Raw genomic sequence first — 18,631 nt, 5'->3', positions numbered from 1 at the left:
ACTGTTATTCGACAAGCTGTGTTCTTGTACTCGTGCTGATAACTATCTGTGTCAAAGACTTTGGAAAGACACAGTAGCCTACTTTAAAAGTGTGTCGCTCATCGCAGAGTATGGGCTAATTGTTGCTAGTAGGGACTGATGCGTTAAGCACCGGGAACTCTTTGTGGCTCTCCATAGACACTGCCTACTGAAGGCGTATTGAAAAGAAATACCACAGGGGGTTACTATGAATCATGTCTCGGGAACATGTGTGTCCATGGGATTTGGTCAAACGATACTCAAGAAAAAAAAGTAAAGCTGGATTGTTGTCAGAGGGCCATAGACTCAAATATAAAATATGTACCCGTTCAACTGCCATCAACTAAACCGTCAACGAATGTATAATAACAGAATATCACTTCAAGTTTGAGTGTTGATGCTTCGTCGTTGAAGATTATTTTTCAACGGTGGTGTCCTCTCCAGACTCTCCCCTCCTCCGCATAGCCTGTGGTGACGGTGGTGGTAGCTATGCTGCATGGGACACAACAGTCTTCGGGAAGTTAGTATAGCATGATCTCAGCAGTGATCCACAGATCCGATGCAATGTGCTGCCAGTGTCTGTTCTCGACTATCACTGTCTCATTAGGACTGCAGCTCCGCGTTATACCCGCATCAGATAGCCTGTCATGGGAAGATAGATTGAGGAGTTGAATAGGCGAAGAGAAAGAGGAAACAAAATGACCGAGATGCGCCCGCAGGAAATCGCAATGACTTCTTTCTATGTGTAGTAATTCGACCGTGTCAAATGGTAGTGACAGAAAGTGATATAATAGCCCACCAGGGATGAGCGGTTTGGTGCAGCAACCCAGCGGAGGATACTGACTGCATATCCGGTCCTATAGCTTGCACAGTGGTCAAGGTGAAGAGCAATAGCCGAACATGTGATTAGATTCACTTTGTTGCATTACCACTAAAGATAATTCGATTGTTTTTGGATTAGGGGTTGATGGGTAGCCTATTGCACTGATGTGATATGCTCTGGATACCGCAAAAAAAGTAATCGGTCCCAATCTAAGGAATAACGAAAGGTTCTATCTGTTTGGCTGTTTGGCGTATCCAGAATTGGGGTTGGTTCTTCTCGGTTGTCCAGCTTAGCCTATATAATTGATGAAAAGGTAGACTGGCTTCTGTAAATGTCCTATAACGTTTTTGGAATACGCTCTGAGCCCTTGCACTATCCTTAGATATTTTGTAAGAAGTCTAAAGTGGGGCCATAAAGTTATTGGATGCTCTGTCCAACGCGGGGCGGGTCGCTGTCCGTCGCGCTAGTGGTGCTGAAGTCTGGATAATGCCTGGCCAGCGACTGCAAGGCTGCCGCTCCCTCCACATAAACGAAGACAACGGCCGCTTCTTGCTGCTCGCCGTCTTGATTATTCTGTATCTGCTGTGCGGTGCCGCAGTGTTTTCCGCTATAGAGCGGCCTTCGGAGGTGCAGGCGCATGACAGATGGAACAGGACACTTTTCAACTTCAGCGAGACGTTCAACATCAGCTTGGAGGATCTGAACTCTTTTCTACGGGAGTACGAGACAGCTATTGCCGCGGGGATCCGAGCTGACGCTCTCAGGCCGCGATGGGATTTTACAGGGGCTTTTTACTTTGTTGGGACTGTGGTGTCAACTATTGGTGAGTATAAAAATCGAGCTTATCAGTGATTTAATGCATTAATTTAATTCCGACAGAGTGGTGACAAATATGAGTAAGAAACAAACGCATGCAAAGATAAGCGTCAGTCTAAATTCATTAATAAAGAATGATCCTGCTTTGCTCACAAGACAGCGTGTACAATATCATGCTCATCTTCTGGGAATTTGCTGCACTTACTATGCCAACATATCCTTCCATTATTTAGACATGACATGTTTTGATGTACATTTCGATTAAGGCGTAATGTAATGCAACGGCTTATCTTTGAGATCAGCTATGCATGGACAGTATCCACAGAAATGATTCAAATCTTTATGTTTATTTACAGTTTAGCTGTTTTGCTTTTTTTTTGTTGAAGTTTGTGTGATATCACTGACCTTGTAGGACTCATCGTCATATCTCCATAACCAATGTATGCAACAGTGAGACCTGTGAGAGTGCTTCTTTTTCATTGCATATGTTGGTAAACATATGGAGAGATGATGTCTCATAATATGGCAAGGTCAGCAGTCCTGAGCAAGTCAGCGATTAATCATCAGTTGTTTTCCTCACTGAGAAACAGGGTGACATTACATTGGCATATAATTCTCATCATCGAGTTTTACAGATGATAGATGTTACTCTCCTGTTATCTTGTCCAAAAGACAACAAATCAATATGTGTGGCATTTAGTAGAGGCAGAAGGCCTGCCTGTCCTCATGATGACATATCATAGACCTGTGGGTGTGTTCATGAAGAATCTGTTATTCATTATGATTTACTGTAAAATGCCAAACTAATCCAAGATCAGCACTCCTACCTACTCTGACATGCCTTCATTAATACGGGCTCTATATAAATGGCATGTATCATCGCTTATACTACAGCGTGTAAAATGCCCAGATCAACAGCCTCAGACTATTTTTCAACAGGCTTTCCTTAGGATATTGTCATACTCGAGCCACTATTATTCATATCATCACTTACTGGACCTACTGTGAGTGTATGTATCATCACTGATCCTGCACCATGTAAAGGCCCCACATCAGTCTCCTATTCTCTTTTGCCACTTGCTTTCACCCAGTAAATGTACCATAAATGCATAAAAATCTAATCTAATTCTATTTTTCACATACACATATTTTGCAGGTGTTATCACAGGTGCAGCGAAATGTTTATATTTCTAGCTCCCACGGTGCAGTAATACCGAACATTACAAAACAATACACACAAATCCCCCGAATGAAAATACAGAAATTAAGAAATATCAGAACAAGCAATGCCAGAGTATGTGTATATGATGGTGTGTATAGACATTATGGACAGTATATGAATAGAAGAGGTGTGTACAGCAGTAGTTATATAGGATGGTGTGTATAGGCATTATATACAGTATATGAATAGAAGAGGTGTGTACAGCAGTAGTTATATAGGATGGTGTGTGTAGACATTATAGACAGTATATGAATAGAAGAGGTGTGTATAGCAGTAGTTATGTAGGATGGTGTGTATAGCAGTAGTTATATAGGATGGTGTGTATAGGCATTATAGACAGTATATGAATAGAAGAGGTGTGTACAGCAGTAGTTATATATAGGATGGTGTGTGTAGACATTATAGACAGTATATGAATAGAATAGGTGTGTATAGCAGTAGTTATATAGGATGGTGTGTATAGCAGTAGTTATATAGCATGGTGTGTGTAGACATTATAGACAGTATATGAATAGAAGTGGTGTGTACAGCAGTAGTTATATATAGGATGGTGTGTGTAGACATTATAGACAGTATATGAATAGAAGAGGTGTGTATAGCAGTAGTTATATAGGATGGTGTGTATAGCAGTAGTTAAATAGGGTGGTGTGTGTAGACATTATATACAGTATATGAATAGAAGAGGTGTGTATAGCAGTAGTTATATAGGATGGTGTGTATAGACATTATAGACAGTATATGAATAGAAGAGGTGTGTACAGCAGTAGTTATATAGGATGAGCCTTGGCTAGAATACATGATATGCATATGAAGTGGGTAAAACAGTATATAAACATTATTAAAGTGATCAGTGTTCAATTACTCTATGTACATAGGGCAGCAGTCTATAAGGTGCAGGGTAGAGTACCGGGTGGTAGCCGGCTAGTAACATGGACTAAGTTCAGGGCAGGGTACTGGGTGAAGGCCAGCTTGTGGTGACTATTTAACAGTCTGACGGCCTGGAGATGTGTTTCAGTCTCTCGGTCCCAGCTTTGATGCACCTGTACTGTATCCACCATCATGTAGCCTGTCATCACTAGTCTTTCAGCAGTTACATTACCCAGATCAGCATCCACCTCAGCCTCAGAACGCCGCTTCACCAATGGCTTTCTACAAGATATTATTGTCATGGATATTCAATGATGCACCTCCTCCTTATACAGTTAAATGACTGCATCATCAGAGTCCTACTTTCCATTGGCTTGTAGCCTGAACATTGTGATAGGCCTACTAGAACTGTCTGATGCGTCATGACGGATCCACCAGTGTGTAAATTAACCAAATCATCAGCCTCAGTCTCAGCCATTTTTCATGCTAGACTAAACCTTCTGTACAGGCTGGTAACACACACACACACACACACACACACACACACACACACACACACACACACACACACACACACACACACACACACACACACACACACACACACACACACACACACACACACACACACACACACACACACACACACACACACACACACACACACAAACACCTCGTCCATGTTAAATGACTGCGTCATCATCTTCCTTCAGCCTCTCAATTCTATTTTTCCATTGGCTTTCACCCAGAACACCAGATTAGCCATTTTTCCAGTCAGGTGTTACATCTTAGCTGTGGAGGAGTCTTTGGCACGCAGGTGACATCCTATTTCTATGCCATTTGGCTTGGCTCAGCTAGCCCTGCTCTCCATTCTGAGAGGCACTGCACGTAACTCTGTATAGGACAGGACCCATGGGTGCATTTTGGGAACATTTTGAGCAATAGGAAAACAGAATGTCAATGAGAGTCCCCCCTGCTCCCCCTCATTTTAACATTTGCTCCTGCGATATGTCACTAAAGAGCAAGTGTGCCTGCCAAAGCAGCCTGAGGGTTAGTGATGGGCTGTGTGGCATAGTTGATGGTGACTGAGGTCTGATGTGGATGTGGATGTGTGTGTGTGTGTGTGTGTGTGTGTGTGTGTGTGTGTGTGTGTGTGTGTGTGTGTGTGTGTGTGTGTGTGTGTGTGTGTGTGTGTGTGTGTGTGTGTGTGTGTGTGTGTGTGTGTGTGTGTGTGTGTGTGTGTGTGTGTACCCTGAAGCCTAGCTGTGTGCCAACCTGATGCCCAGTGGGCAAAATGTGGCTTAATGATATCCTTCTCTATGTTTGAAATGTTGTTTCTGGTTTTCATACAAACAGTACACAACCTGTCCTTTCCCAATTCGTACCATCCTCGTTCAGCTCCCCTGCAGAGTCTTGGGTCCATTGTGAGTGTTTGAGAGTGTCTGAGTGTTTTAGTTGTCTGTCTGCACTAGCTATATTAGCGTCACGGTTCGTTTTGTTGTTTTGTATAGTTTTTCAGTGTTCGTACTTTCATTAAAGAAGTATGTACGCTTACCACACTGTGTCTCATTTCCTAATTTATCACCCGCTGCAACCCTCTCTCTCTCTCTCTCTCTCTTTCTCTCTCTCTCGCTCTCTCTCCCTGTCTCCATCACACTGGTAACCCCTGCTGACACACACACACTGCTGCTTGAGACACTCATGTAGAAGAGCTCTCTGAGCTTCTACTCTGACACATATATACAGTGAGACAGATACACGGTGAGACAGATACACAGTTAGACAGATACACGGTGAGACAGATACACGGTGAGACAGATACACGGTGAGACAGGTACACAGTGAGACAGATACACGGTGAGACAGGTACACGGTGAGACAGATACACGGTGAGACAGATACACGGTGAGACAGGTACACGGTGAGACAGATACACGGTGAGACAGGTACACGGTGAGACAGGTACACGGTGAGACAGATACACGGTGAGACAGGTACACGGTGAGACAGGTACACGGTGAGACAGATACACGGTGAGACAGATACACGGTGAGACAGATACACGGTGAGACAGGTACACGGTGAGACAGGTACACGGTGAGACAGGTACACAGTGAGACAGATACACGGTGAGACAGATACACGGTGAGACAGATACACGGTGAGACAGATACACGGTGAGACAGGTACACGGTGAGACAGGTACACGGTGAGACAGATACACGGTGAGACAGGTACACGGTGAGACAGGTACACGGTGAGACAGGTACACGGTGAGACAGATACACGGTGAGACAGATACACGGTGAGACAGATACACGGTGAGACAGATACACAGTGAGACAGATACACAGTGAGACAGATACACAGTGAGACAGGCACACGGTGAGACAGATACACAGTGAGACAGGCACACAGTGAGACAGATAAAGAGACTGACATTTCCCTAGCATGTCTTTATAGTAACACTCAGTCAAGAAGGAAAATTAATTTCCCATCTGTTTGGCCTACCCCTTTAAAAACACTCTCCAGTACTCTTTGTGTCTCAAGAACTTTCTTGCCAGGTCTCCCTCGGAAAATAGATTTTCAATCTCAACAGATCTTTCCTGGTTGAATAAAATGTTAAGTAAAGGTACACATATGATGACCTTATAGCCTAAAACACAGATGGAGTTGGTTTGTACATAGACCCAAAGAATAGTCTGTAGCAGTATCGGGGTCAGTTCCATTTCACTTTCAATTCACTTCAGTCAATTCAGTTTACTTCCTGAATTGAAATGGAATCAGGAGGAATCTTCTGGAAAGTCAATGTACATGGAGTCAGTGTACTCAAATATTTGTCCCAGAAGTTCTTCTATCAGGCGTGTTGACAGACCAGACAGACCATTCATGTCCTGAATAACCGGACGAGGAAACTATGGTTTACACACACAAGCACGAATGCACGCACGCACACACACAGTATCTGGTCAGCCCATTACCAAGAAGACTTGACAAACAGACTGACTTAGCCTCTAATACAGTTTTTTACAGTTGCTAACAAGCGTTTACCTATACTTAAGACACTGTCATGACTTCCGCCAAAGTCGGTTCCTCTCCTTGTTCGGGCGTCGTTCGGTGGTCGACGTCACCGGTCTTCTAGCCATCGCCGATCTCCCTTTCATTTTCCATTTGTTTTGTCTTGTTTTCCCGCACACCTGGTTTACATTCCCTCATTACTTGACGTGCATTTATACCCCTCTTTTTCCCCCATGTCTGTGTGTGGAATTGTTTGTTGTAAAGTGTATGTTCACTTCAGACTGGTTTGTGATGGGTTATTTCAACCCGTATTTTGTTGTTCTGGGTGCAGTTTGTTTTGCCACATTAATAAACTGCTCCAGTTGTTACCCAGTTCTGCTCTCCTGCGCCTGACTTCCCTGCAGCCAGTTCCGCACCTCTTACAGATACTTTTACTAAACACTTAACACAGCAACACACCTACATCACACAATTAGCCAAATAGTACATTTTCTGCTCAAAACCACATTTTGTTCATTATATACCAACTCTACATTTCAAAATGCAAAACAACTTTCTCTACATACGCTAACTGGTCCAACTACTCCTCTCCCTGGTCCAGCTACTCCTCTCCCTGGTCCAACTACTCCTCTTTCTGGTCCAGCTACTCCTCTCCCTGGTCCAACTACTCCTCTCCCTGGTCCAGCTATTCCTCTCCCTGGTCCAACTACTCCTCTCCCTGGTCCAGCTACTCTTCTCCCTGGTCCAACTACTCCTCTGCCTGGTCCAACTACTCCTCTCCCTGGTCCAGCTACTCCTCTCCCTGGTCCAACTACTCCTCTCCCTGGTCCAGCTACTCCTCTCCCTGGTCCAGCTACTCCTCCCCCTGGTCCAGCTACTCCTCCCCCTGGTCCAGCTACTCCTCTCCCTGGTCCAACTACTCCTCTCCCTGGTCCAACTACTCCTCTCCCTGGTCCAACTACTCCTCTCCCTGGTCCAGCTACTCCTCTCCCTGGTCCAGCTACTCCTCTCCCTGGTCCAACTACTCCTCTCCCTGGTCCAACTACTCCTCTCCTTGGTCCAGCTACTTCTCTGCTTGGTCCAACTACTCCTCTCCCTGGTCCAACTACTCCTCTCCCTGGTCCAACTACTCCTCTCCCTGGTCCAACTACTCCTCTCCCTAGTCCAACTATTCCTCTCCCTAGTCCAACTATTCCTCTCCCTAGTCCAACTATTCCTCTCCCTGGTCCAACTACACCTCTCCCTGGTCCAGCTACTCCTCTCCCTGGTCCAGCTACTCCTCTCCCTGGTCCAACTACTCCTCTCCCTGGTCCAACTACTCCTCTCCTTGGTCCAGCTACTTCTCTGCTTGGTCCAACTACTCCTCTCCCTGGTCCAACTACTCCTCTCCCTGGTCCAACTACTCCTCTCCCTAGTCCAACTATTCCTCTCCCTAGTCCAACTATTCCTCTCCCTAGTCCAACTATTCCTCTCCCTGGTCCAACTATTCCTCTCCCTTGTCCAGACATATTTTTTTCTCTCTGCTCCTCTGTGTTGTTCTGTATCCACATGGAACAAAATCAATCCAAAGAGTCCCCTTTTTACTGTGTGTGTCCATGTAATTGAAATAACTCCAACACCTGGCTATGTCTCCGGAATCAGCTTTTATTGGTCTATTTTACACAACTTACAGTAAATCAGCTATTTCTCAACGTTTCAATTATCTGTTCATTCAAAAATGCTTATCAGCTGATTCAATATTGCTTTTGAGATGCTGTTGTTGCAGAAGTAGAGGCTTTATGCTATATTTAAGGTTTTGAATATTAGGTCTTCATTTCTGGAATGCTGTGTGCAAGCATTTGTAAATAAGACAAGAAAGATCCATAATTTTGGTATTGGGTAAGCTTGTATGTAAAGAACATTTAAGCATTTTAGAAACGTGTTAATTGACTGTATATTCTGTGAAAACAACATCAATTGTATTAATAGACGGATGTTGTGCTAACTGTGTTTAGAGTTTTGAAAATGTGACTACAGATTGGACAAAAGGATGTTAGAGATTGTAAAACAGTGTAATAGAACTGTCATGTATAGCTAATAGAGCCACGTTGATTGTTTGTTAACCGGAGTGTGTGTGTGTGCGTGCGTGCGTGCGTGCGTGTGTGTGTGTGTGTGTGTGTGTGTGTGTGCGTGCGTGTGTGTGTGTGCCAATAGAGCCCACGTTGATAGTTAACTACGGATAATTAGGACAATATTTTTGAGGCCAACAGTGCATTAATAGTTTGTAATCTTTTTGTACGTGCCTTTAAGTTGCAGTGGTACGGTACTGTGAGTGTGTGCGTCTGTGAGTGTGTGCGTGTGTGAGAGAGTGTGTGCGTGCCATGATGTTGTATGCCATTAAGTTCCAATGCTATGGTGCTGTGGTGGCTTGGTGCTGTGGTGGTTTGGTGCTGTAGTAATGTGGTGCTGTGGTGGCTTGGTGCTGTGGTGGCTTGGTGCTGTGGTGCTGGGGTGGCTTGGTGCTGTGGTGGCTTGGTGCTGTGATGCGGTGGTGGCTTGGTGCTGTGATGGCTTGATGCTGTGGTGCTGTCGAGGCTTGGTGCTGTAGTGCTGTGGTGGCTCGGTGCTGTGGTGGCTTGGTGCTGTGGTGGCGTGGTGCTGTGGTGGCTTGGTGCTGTGGTGGCTTGGTGCTGTGGTGGCTTGGTGCTGTAATGCTGTGATGCTGTGGTGGCTTGGTGCTGTGGTGGCTTGGTGCTGTAGTGCTGTGGTGCTGTGGTGGCTTGGCAGTCCAGTAATGACGTCAAATGACTAAGATGTTGGAATAAACAAACTGACAGGGAGTCACATTGACCTTAAAGATTGTTTACTGGTGGTTTGAGTGAGGGCCTCTGGACGGAGCACAATTAAGACCCATAGTTAAAAGGGAAAATAACATTGCCTCTATGTTACCTTCCTCCAAGGTGCCTGACCAAAGAATCAAACGGGAGATGAGGAAAATATTCTGCAACATTTGAAACACATTGGAAGCACATTTCAATATATACGTTTAATTTTGTAAAACCAACACGTGCAGTGGACTAAAGTGCCAACCCACTGGGCACAGACGTCAGGACAACATCTAGTTTGGATTTACATTTCATTGTCAACTAACGTGAATTCAAATTGAAATTTTAACCATGTCATTAGATTTAGATTAAAAGTTTGCCAAGGAAAAGACAAATTCTATAAATCCCTTTACTTGACTTTTTGAAAATCAGTTTTCCACATGTTATCAGAAGGGAATGATTCATGTTAACAGAAGGGAATGATGTGGGAACAATGTTCATTCAACCGGTTTGTGCACAATATGTGTATGTGATCCCTGTGGGAACTGATCCCTCAACCTGCTGTGTGATACAGAATATTATTTATAGCAGGAAGTGGAACAGCTCTCTACAAGATGTCCAACATGCTGTGTGTTGTGTGTTGTTTGTGTGTGTGTGTGTGTGTGTGTGTGTGTGTGTGTGTGTGTGTGTGTGTGTGTGTGTGTGTGTGTGTGTGTGTGTGTGTGTGTGTGTGTGTGTGTGTGTGTGTGTGTGTGTGTGTGTTCTTTCTCTTCTGTAGACTATGCCTTTATCTTCACCCCTGACAGCAACAGCTGTCTCAGCCATTGTTGGCTTGTCTGTCTGTTTGCAAAGGACCTGTTCTCACCCAGCCAGCTAGCACTGGCACAGCCACACACCCACACACTCAGCCTGGCTGTTATGTTCAGTTTAGTCACAGACTAAATAGAGCCAGCCAGCTAGGCAGTGAAAAAAAGAACTGCTTTGCCATAATGGAAGCAGCAGCACAGCAACCCACCTTCACACATTTAGGTCTCTCAACGCTTATGGTGTGATGTAAAGCTTGCTAGGGAGTTCACAGCCTTGGAGCTGCGACAGTCAGCGTTCCATTGTGACATAATGTTCACGCTTCAAAAAGAGACAGTGAAATGAGGTTGGTAAATGTGTAATACTGAGCCACGCGGACTATCACGGCTCTCTGCAGCTCTGCGGCTTTGAATTGGGCTGAGCAGTTCTGATAGCCTAGCATTAACAACCATGCTTGTTACCCCAGTCAGAGTCAAGGTAAATCAATGGTGGAGTTTAGATGGGGACAGCATTAGTAGTAAAAAAATAGCTAGTTTGTCCTCCCCTTGACCCCAAGTTTATGGAGCTGTGGAGCGGGTCGGGATGATGGAGATCCCTCCTTCCTTTCCTCTCCTCCCTTAGTAAGCAGTAGTGAAATGGAGCTCCTCCCATCCTCTCCCCTCCTCCTGTCCCCTCTACTTTCATTTCCTTTCCTCCCCTCTCCTTTCCTTTCCTTTCCTCCCCTCTCCCAGTCAGCAGACTGAGGCCCTTTACTGTACTGGCTGCTCTGAGTCTAGCTCCTCGACCAGCCAACAAGTCAGCCTACCCTGTTAAATCATCATTAATGAGGGTGTCTGCATTGTCACTCAGCTAGGGAGTAGGGCCCTCACCAGGAGACCAAACCACCTTGTTTGTGTGTGTGTGTGTGTGTGTGTGTGTGTGTGTGTGTGTGTGTGTGTGTGTGTGTGTGTGTGTGTGTGTGTGTGTGTGTGTGTGTGTGTGTGCATGTGTGTGCATGTGTGTGTGTTTGTTTGTTTGTTTGTTTGTTTGTTTTGCAGTGCAGTGGTGCTCAGTGGCCCAGAGGCCCTGGCTACATTAAGGTTCTCTCTCCCAGGTCTAGCTTCATCCTGCTTTGGAATGGAAATATATAGATTGGCTCTGTGTACTTTTTGTGTGTGTGTGTGTAGATTTGAGGTTTCATGTGTGCGTGCAATCATGCAAGCATACGTGTACTGGGCACTGCTGGGCACTGCTGGGCGGCAACAAGTACTCCAGGAGTCTGAGGCTTTACAAGACTGAATAATGTCAAATCAACTCTGCCGGAATCTTGGAATTTCTTTCTTTCCTTCTGCAATCTGTGTTCTAAAGGTCACGTGAAGTCTGCCAGAGCTGCGATGTTGACTTCCCGGAGGGTATACTGTATGTTGCTGTATTCCTTGGCTGCTCCTTGGTGTTTTAATTTAGATAAAGTGCTAGCCTGCTGAGCTGGGTCAAAACCATCTGTGTTGTTATTGTTAATAATGTTACTAAGATGGAGGAAGGAGTCTGGGGAGGTGGCTGTGAAATACTCTCTTTCTGTTGTTGGAGGATTTAGCCCTGTAGCAAATATCCACCTCTTTCTCTTTCTTCCGTCTTCCCTTTTTGGGCTGCAGGTGGTATGGTGGTTTGAGCATTGGGCCAGTAACTTAAAGGTTGCTGGATTGAATCTCCTAGCTGACTTTCTGCCCCTGAACAATGCAGTTAACCCACTGTTCCCCAGTAGGCCGCCATTGTAAATAAGAATGTGTTCTTAACTGACTTGTCTAGTTAAATAAAGGTTAAATAAAAAAATACAAAATTTATGTCTGTCACTTATCTTTGCTGCTGCAGTCTCCCACTCTGTCTCCACCTCCCACTTGCAAACTGTCTCTCAACCTTTCTCTGTCTCTCACTCTTTCTCTCCTCTCTGTCTCCCACTCTCTCCTCTCTATTTGTCTCACTCTCTCCTTTGTCTCTCCTCTCTCTCTTCTCTGTTTCTCACGATCTCTTCTCTATTTCTCTCACTTTTTCTCACCTCTGTCTCTCACTCCCTCCTCTCTCTCCTCTCTCTGTCTCTCCTCTCTATGTTTCTCACTCGCCCTCCTCTATTTCTCTCACTGTTTCTCCTTTCTCTCACTCTCTCTCCTCTCTATCTCTTCTCCCTCTGTTGCTCACTCAGCCCCTTCTCTATTTCTTTCACTTTGTCTCTCCTCTCTCTGTCTCTCACTGTCTCTCCTTTCTCTGCGTCTCCTCTCTCTGTCTCTCCTCTCTGTTTCTCTCTCTCTCTTCTCTATGTCTCTCTCGGTCTCTCCTCTCTCTCCTGTCTCTCTCAGTCTCTCCTCTCTATGTCTCTCCTCTCTATGTCTCTCTCTCTGTCTCTTCTCTCTCTGTCTCTCCTCTCCCCTCTCTCTCTGGCTGTCCTCTCTCTGTCGCTCACTCCATCTCTCCTCTCTTTTCCCATGGTGGCTATGCAGTAGATGGCCTGTTATGGCCTTTGATTGGACCATGTTCATCTCTGGGACGAGGTTATACCATCTTGTCTACGTAGGCTAAATTCCAAACCCGACTTCATAGGTGGAAGCATCTGAAAATGAAACTATGAACATAATTATATCTACCCATTCCTCTCGGGGTTGATTTGAGATTCTGACGTAGTGTTTTCTACAGTGTTTATCCACTGTGTCCTGTATCTCCATCTCGGGTTCTCTGTCCTCCCATTCTCTCTCAACCAACCATTTTCTCTCTCAGCTTCCATTCCCTCTGTTCCTCTTGTGTCTCCTCTTCTCATTCTCTCTCCTGCTCCCATTCTCTCATTCTCTATCTTACTCCCACTCTCTCTCTTTCACTTTCATTTCATGTTAATCAGTCATACAGTTTTTGGCCTGCCACTGCTCATAATGAAATTGCATGATATTGCTTTTCACTGCATTGTAATATAGTCTTGTAAAATATTGTTTGTAAAATAGTCATATCAGATAATTTTTCCTAATAGAGGTAAGTGACTTCACTTGAATGAAGATGAATTTCAATTTCATTCAGTCATCTGAAGCTAAATGAAATTGCCTCCATAGATTGTCTATGTTTGTCCTCTCCCTCTACTTGCGTCTCTCTCTACTTGCTTTCTCCCTTCTTGTCTCAGGTCAGGTTTGACACTGGACACACACACACACACACACACACACACACACTCTTCCAGGTAAGCAGGGGATCCAAGCAGCATAATCACTCATCCATAATATCACATAGCTTCAGGCAGTGTAAACTAAACTTTGCCACTGTAGCATCATTGACCCTATTTCCTGGCCATAATTCAACTAGATAATAGTGTCCAGGGAGTAAGTGTGTGACTCGGGGTGCAGATTGAACACTATCATCTCTCACAGTCTCACGTCAGAACTAGGCGTTCATCCATGTTTCTCAAACGTCAAATTTCAAAGTGTTTAAAGTTAAGTTTAGGCATTAATTCAGAATGTTTAAGGTTAGGATTAAGTTCAGGCATTAATTCCAAGTTCTTAAGGTTAGGCATTACAGTTTTTTTCGATTGCTAAACGACAGTGGGCACAACTGGAGTCACATGTGCAAAACTCTAACTACAGTCTGCACTACCAACAGTCACCTGAGCTAAACAGTTCACATCACCTGCAAAACTCATTCCAAGCAACACAACTCTTAACACATGGCTCAAAACACGTGCAGTGCAGCCAAACACTATGCACAACCCTCACTGAGATAACACACACTGTCACTCAGAACACACTGAGAGTAAAAACACTAGCATCAAACACCAATACAGAAAATACAAACTTTTCATCTTTACAGTTTGAACAATTTCAGTGACTTCATACAAAGTAATATTTTCTTCAAAGAAAAGAGTGACATTCTTTCACATGATTTATTAAATATTTTAGAACATAACAATTCTTTAAGGTAAATGAAAATTAGCAGTTTGCTTCAATAGTCTGTAGTAATTTACAGAATTACAGAAAAAAAAGGTAGAAACTAAAAGTACATACTGTAATTCAAACAAATAATTGAGGGGCTAATCCTGCCTCTCTCTAGCATCAGGCCACAGGTTTTCTTCAACATCACATCTAATGTTTTCTCTTGCCATGCACCTGGGGAGGAACCTTCTGGAGTGTCTTATCCATCCCTGGCAGTCCTCTGGACTCGTGTCCTCACATCCGGCACGCATGGCTTCCAAAAGAGACATTTGGTCATGTGGGTGGTGACCAAACACTTTCCACCTCCAGGCAGAGAAAAACTCCTCTATTGGATTGAAGAAGGGTGAATATGCAGGCAGGTACAAAACCATAAATCTGTGATGTGCTGCAAACCAATCTGTGACAAATGCAAAGTGGTGAAAAGCAACGTTATCGCAAACTATGACAAAAACTTGGGGGTTTCTTACTGGCTCCCCCTGTTCTGCTGTGGCACTAGCTGAGCATAGAGCTGTTCTAGGAAAGCTATAAGCCTTTCTGTGTTGTATGGTCCAATGAGTGGTGTGTTGAGAAGCAAACCATCATTGGCCATTGCAGCACACATGGTGATATTTCCCCCCTTTGGCCTGGAACCTCCACAGTGGCCCTTTGACCTATAACATTCCTTCCTCTGCACCGTGTTTTGGCAAGGTTAAATCCAGCTTCATCGATAAATACAAATGAATGTGGTTTTTCCAGTGCTTCCACCTCCATTACTCTCTGAAAAACAGTAAGTGCACAGTTTTACTGTAGAAATGCTAGTGTTTTTGTTTACTGTAAATATTTTGTATAGCTGTGTACGTAACCTCAGACGTCTTACCTGGACATATTGGTATCTTTGCTTTTTTACCTGTTCACTGTTTCTCTCGAACGGTACAGTGTATAACTGTTTCATTGTAACTTGGTGTTTCTTTAGGACTCGAGCAATAGTTGTTGTGCTGACAGAATTAACATTTTCAAATATATCATTATCAGCCAGCACTCTATCTTGAATCTCCCGCAGTTTTATTGCATTGTTGACAACAACCATGTCAACAATAGCATTTTCCTTTGCATCTGAAAATATTTTTCCTCTTCCCCCTGTTGGGGGCAGCCTTTGGGTCCTGTTGTAAAAAATATTACAGTCAAACGTACTGTAATATATATCTGTGTAAATATTCTATAATTGCAATACAAAATAGATTCCTGTAATGTTTTCATTTACTGTAAGGATGTAACTCTCACCTGTTTGCATGATGGAAAATTTGCATTACAGATGCCACTGTGGATCTTTGCAGATTGGGTTGCACCCTCAACCCTGCCTCTCTCAATGAGAGACCATGGTTCACGACATGGTCTATAAGTGTAGCCCTTATTTAATCTGAAATAACAGCTCTTTGTCTTCTTTGTCTTCCTCCAAGCAGCCGCCCTCTCCCTGCCACCCTTCTCCCTCCACGAACCCATCTTCCTTGTTCCATTTCCAAAATGAGTCTTTCTGAGCTCTACCTATATATACTGTAATATGTGTGTGTGTTCAATAACAAGTCTAAAACAAGACACCTGCTTAGCCTTTCAGCTGAAATTGCAATCAGCAGTGTTTGAAAGGCACAAGGCTGAAATCTATTCCGTTTTGAATGTGTGGTTCACACTTTTGACAGCAGTGTGTTAGCATTTGAACAAAGTGCTGTAAATCCACAGTGTTGTGCAGGTTGTGGTTAAAGTCATGGGATAAGTGTGTAGAGTTTTGAAAACTGTGTTCAAGCAATGAAAAACGAACTAGAGTTTGGTCCACATGAACTGCTGCTGTGCAGACTGTAGTTAGAGTTTTGCACATGTGACTCCAGTTGTGTCCACTGTCGTTTGGCAATCGGAAAATCTGTAACACCGAAGGGTTACGGAAAGGGTTAAGGTTTGGGATAGGCTTAAAACAAAACATTTCAAATACAACTTTCCTTCACTGAATTTGAACTTTTGGAATCAGAGTCAGATGCTTACACCCATTCACCATCCCTGTCCACAACCCGAGCAAAGCCGAAACCTACTTGAAGATGAAAAAGCTCAATGTTGCTCCTCGTGGACGGTTTCCACGTCATCTCCCGACAAGAGCATGTGAGCGAAGTTGAGTGGTTGAAAATCCCGCTCATCACGCTCCATGTCCTTTAAAACCGCTCCTCTAAAAAACGCTCGGTGCTCACAGGATAAACACTCCCGCTCCAAATTCGCTGCATTCATTAAAATCACTGTTTAATCAACAGCCATTTATTTTTGTGACTGCCTGGACCTAACATTTGGCTTTGAAGTATTGAAACCAAACCATATGAATTTGAATGAAAAGTATTTGAATAAACTTGTAAAGGTGAATGTAAGAAGCGCACATAATTTCAAATAGGCTACATGTCATATTAAACAGCATATAAAATCCCTGTCTGGTAATGAGCCAGACAGGGAGCCTAAGAATAAACACCATCTTTTTTTTGTCTATATTATTTCAAGGCTATAGCCTACAAAGAAATACATTGTGAAGCATTTGCGAGTGAGACACAATAGGCAGGTAGGGACATAAAGCGCTCAGCATTTAAACAACATTTTGTTGTATTAATCATTATAGGCTGTGACTTAGAATTAAATACAAATTGAATGAAACATGAAAAATGACGGTTGTCGTAAGAACGGGACCAAGGCGCAGCAGATGTGGAGTGCCACATCTTTATTCCAAAGTAAAATAAACAATAGACAACGATTACCAGCTGCATCGAATTGGGAATCATACGAAACACCAACATAGAAAATATAAACTGGAAAACAACATAGAAATTATAAACTAGAATACCCCCTAGTCACACGCTGACCCACCATAGAGAAACTAGGGCTCTCTATGGTCAGGGCGTGACAGTGCCTTTGAAATCATTTTTAGAATACGTTTTTAGAAACACAAGTCTGGCCAGTCTGTGACTTTAGGCTCATGCGATGGTGCCTGGAAATCCGGCCAGCAGTGGAGAATATCCTCTCCTCACTTGCAGAGCCACTGGGGTTGCTACACACCCTTTTGGCCACTCTTGCCAGGCTGGGCATGGATTTTTAAATATGTTTTATATAGGTAGGCCTAAAGGTTTATCTTGTGGATGTTGGGTGAGATGGATGTGCTATTAATGCACAGGCAGTCTGACATATGTTAAAGCTGGTTCCTGTTGTGAGTCTATATTGCGTTCATAGAGGAAACTGAGGACTCTCAGGTGTAAATCAATCCAAATATTGTTAGCACATAAAATGTCCAGTTTCTTTATTGTGTTGTATTCCTCTGAGCATGTCACCCAAAATGCACACAAGGACTGCACTTCTGAGCGCATCCCCTGATTAGTCTAGAATTCAATCAGCTCAGTTTGAATTGCGACCTCATCCAGCGAGGGTATCGTTTTGTTAACAGGGGAGGAGAATTCTCCACCTGGGCGGACTGTGAGAGGATCAGGTACGAATCCAATGGTATCCTTGTGCATGCTGTAATCTTCAAATCTGGTGGAGAAGTTGTCACTCAGCTGCTTGATGAAATCTTCCATCACCTCTGTGACAATGCTATGGACCTGGTCCGTCTGTCTGTCTTTTTGTGTGTGTTGAAGTGCAGTAGCCTTTCAGATAATCAAAGTCCAAATCGAAACACTCAAGCTTCCTAGTAAAGGCCTCAATTTTTTTCACCATGTACAGTACATGACCCTCTTCCTTGTAACTGCAGATTTAACCTGTTTAAGTGACAGAATATGTCAGACAAAAAAGCCTTGTGTGTAGCTTGCGGTTAATGCTTAAATGTTTCTGGGTCGGGCCTCTGTCTGGGGCGGGAAGGCCACTTTGAGTTTAAGTATTTGCAAACAGCGACATTTTCAGTGCAAATAAGACACACTGGCTTGGCATTGGGAAAAGATGGTAAGATGAATGAACGTGTATCTCTCTCTCCATTCCAACCTGAAACTTCAATTTTCATTATTCACCTTTCTTTTGAGACTTTTTGAGAGTGACATTTTATCTTGCTGTCGGGCTAACTGTTCTGAACGAATGTTGACGTTTAAAAAGTAGTGTAGGCTACAGTAGGCTAAGTAGACCTGTTTTCCCCACCAATCAACACACAGACAAATAGACAAAAATAGTAATTGAATAGAGACATTGGTGATTTTATGAGCATAATCAGTTCGAAGTTATTGTGTTATTATCCCTGAATTTATTATGTACTAATCAGATGTGTTTAACATGTTGTTCAATTTGTAGTCTAGGCCAAATAGTTGTGCTAATATTATATGATAATTACAGTATGTTCTGG

General features: G+C 43.6%; 1 protein-coding gene across 1 annotated transcript in view; it reads left to right on the top strand.

The window, feature by feature from the left end:
• Positions 1 to 272: 272 nt before the first annotated feature.
• kcnk12 (potassium channel, subfamily K, member 12) overlaps positions 273 to 18,631 on the top strand; it is a 71,279-nt gene continuing 52,920 nt past the window's right edge. Inside the window, exon 1 of the mRNA XM_064950249.1 lies at positions 273 to 1,664. Coding sequence (XP_064806321.1) covers positions 1,328 to 1,664 — 337 coding nt within the window. The 5' untranslated portion in view covers positions 273 to 1,327. The remainder of the gene's footprint in view (positions 1,665 to 18,631) is intronic.

The sequence above is a fragment of the Oncorhynchus masou genome, chromosome 31 (genome assembly GCF_036934945.1).
Source record: "Oncorhynchus masou masou isolate Uvic2021 chromosome 31, UVic_Omas_1.1, whole genome shotgun sequence".
Taxonomy (NCBI): Eukaryota; Metazoa; Chordata; class Actinopteri; order Salmoniformes; family Salmonidae; genus Oncorhynchus; species Oncorhynchus masou.
Note: the sequence above shows the minus strand (reverse complement) of the source record. Positions and strands in the feature narration are given on the sequence as shown.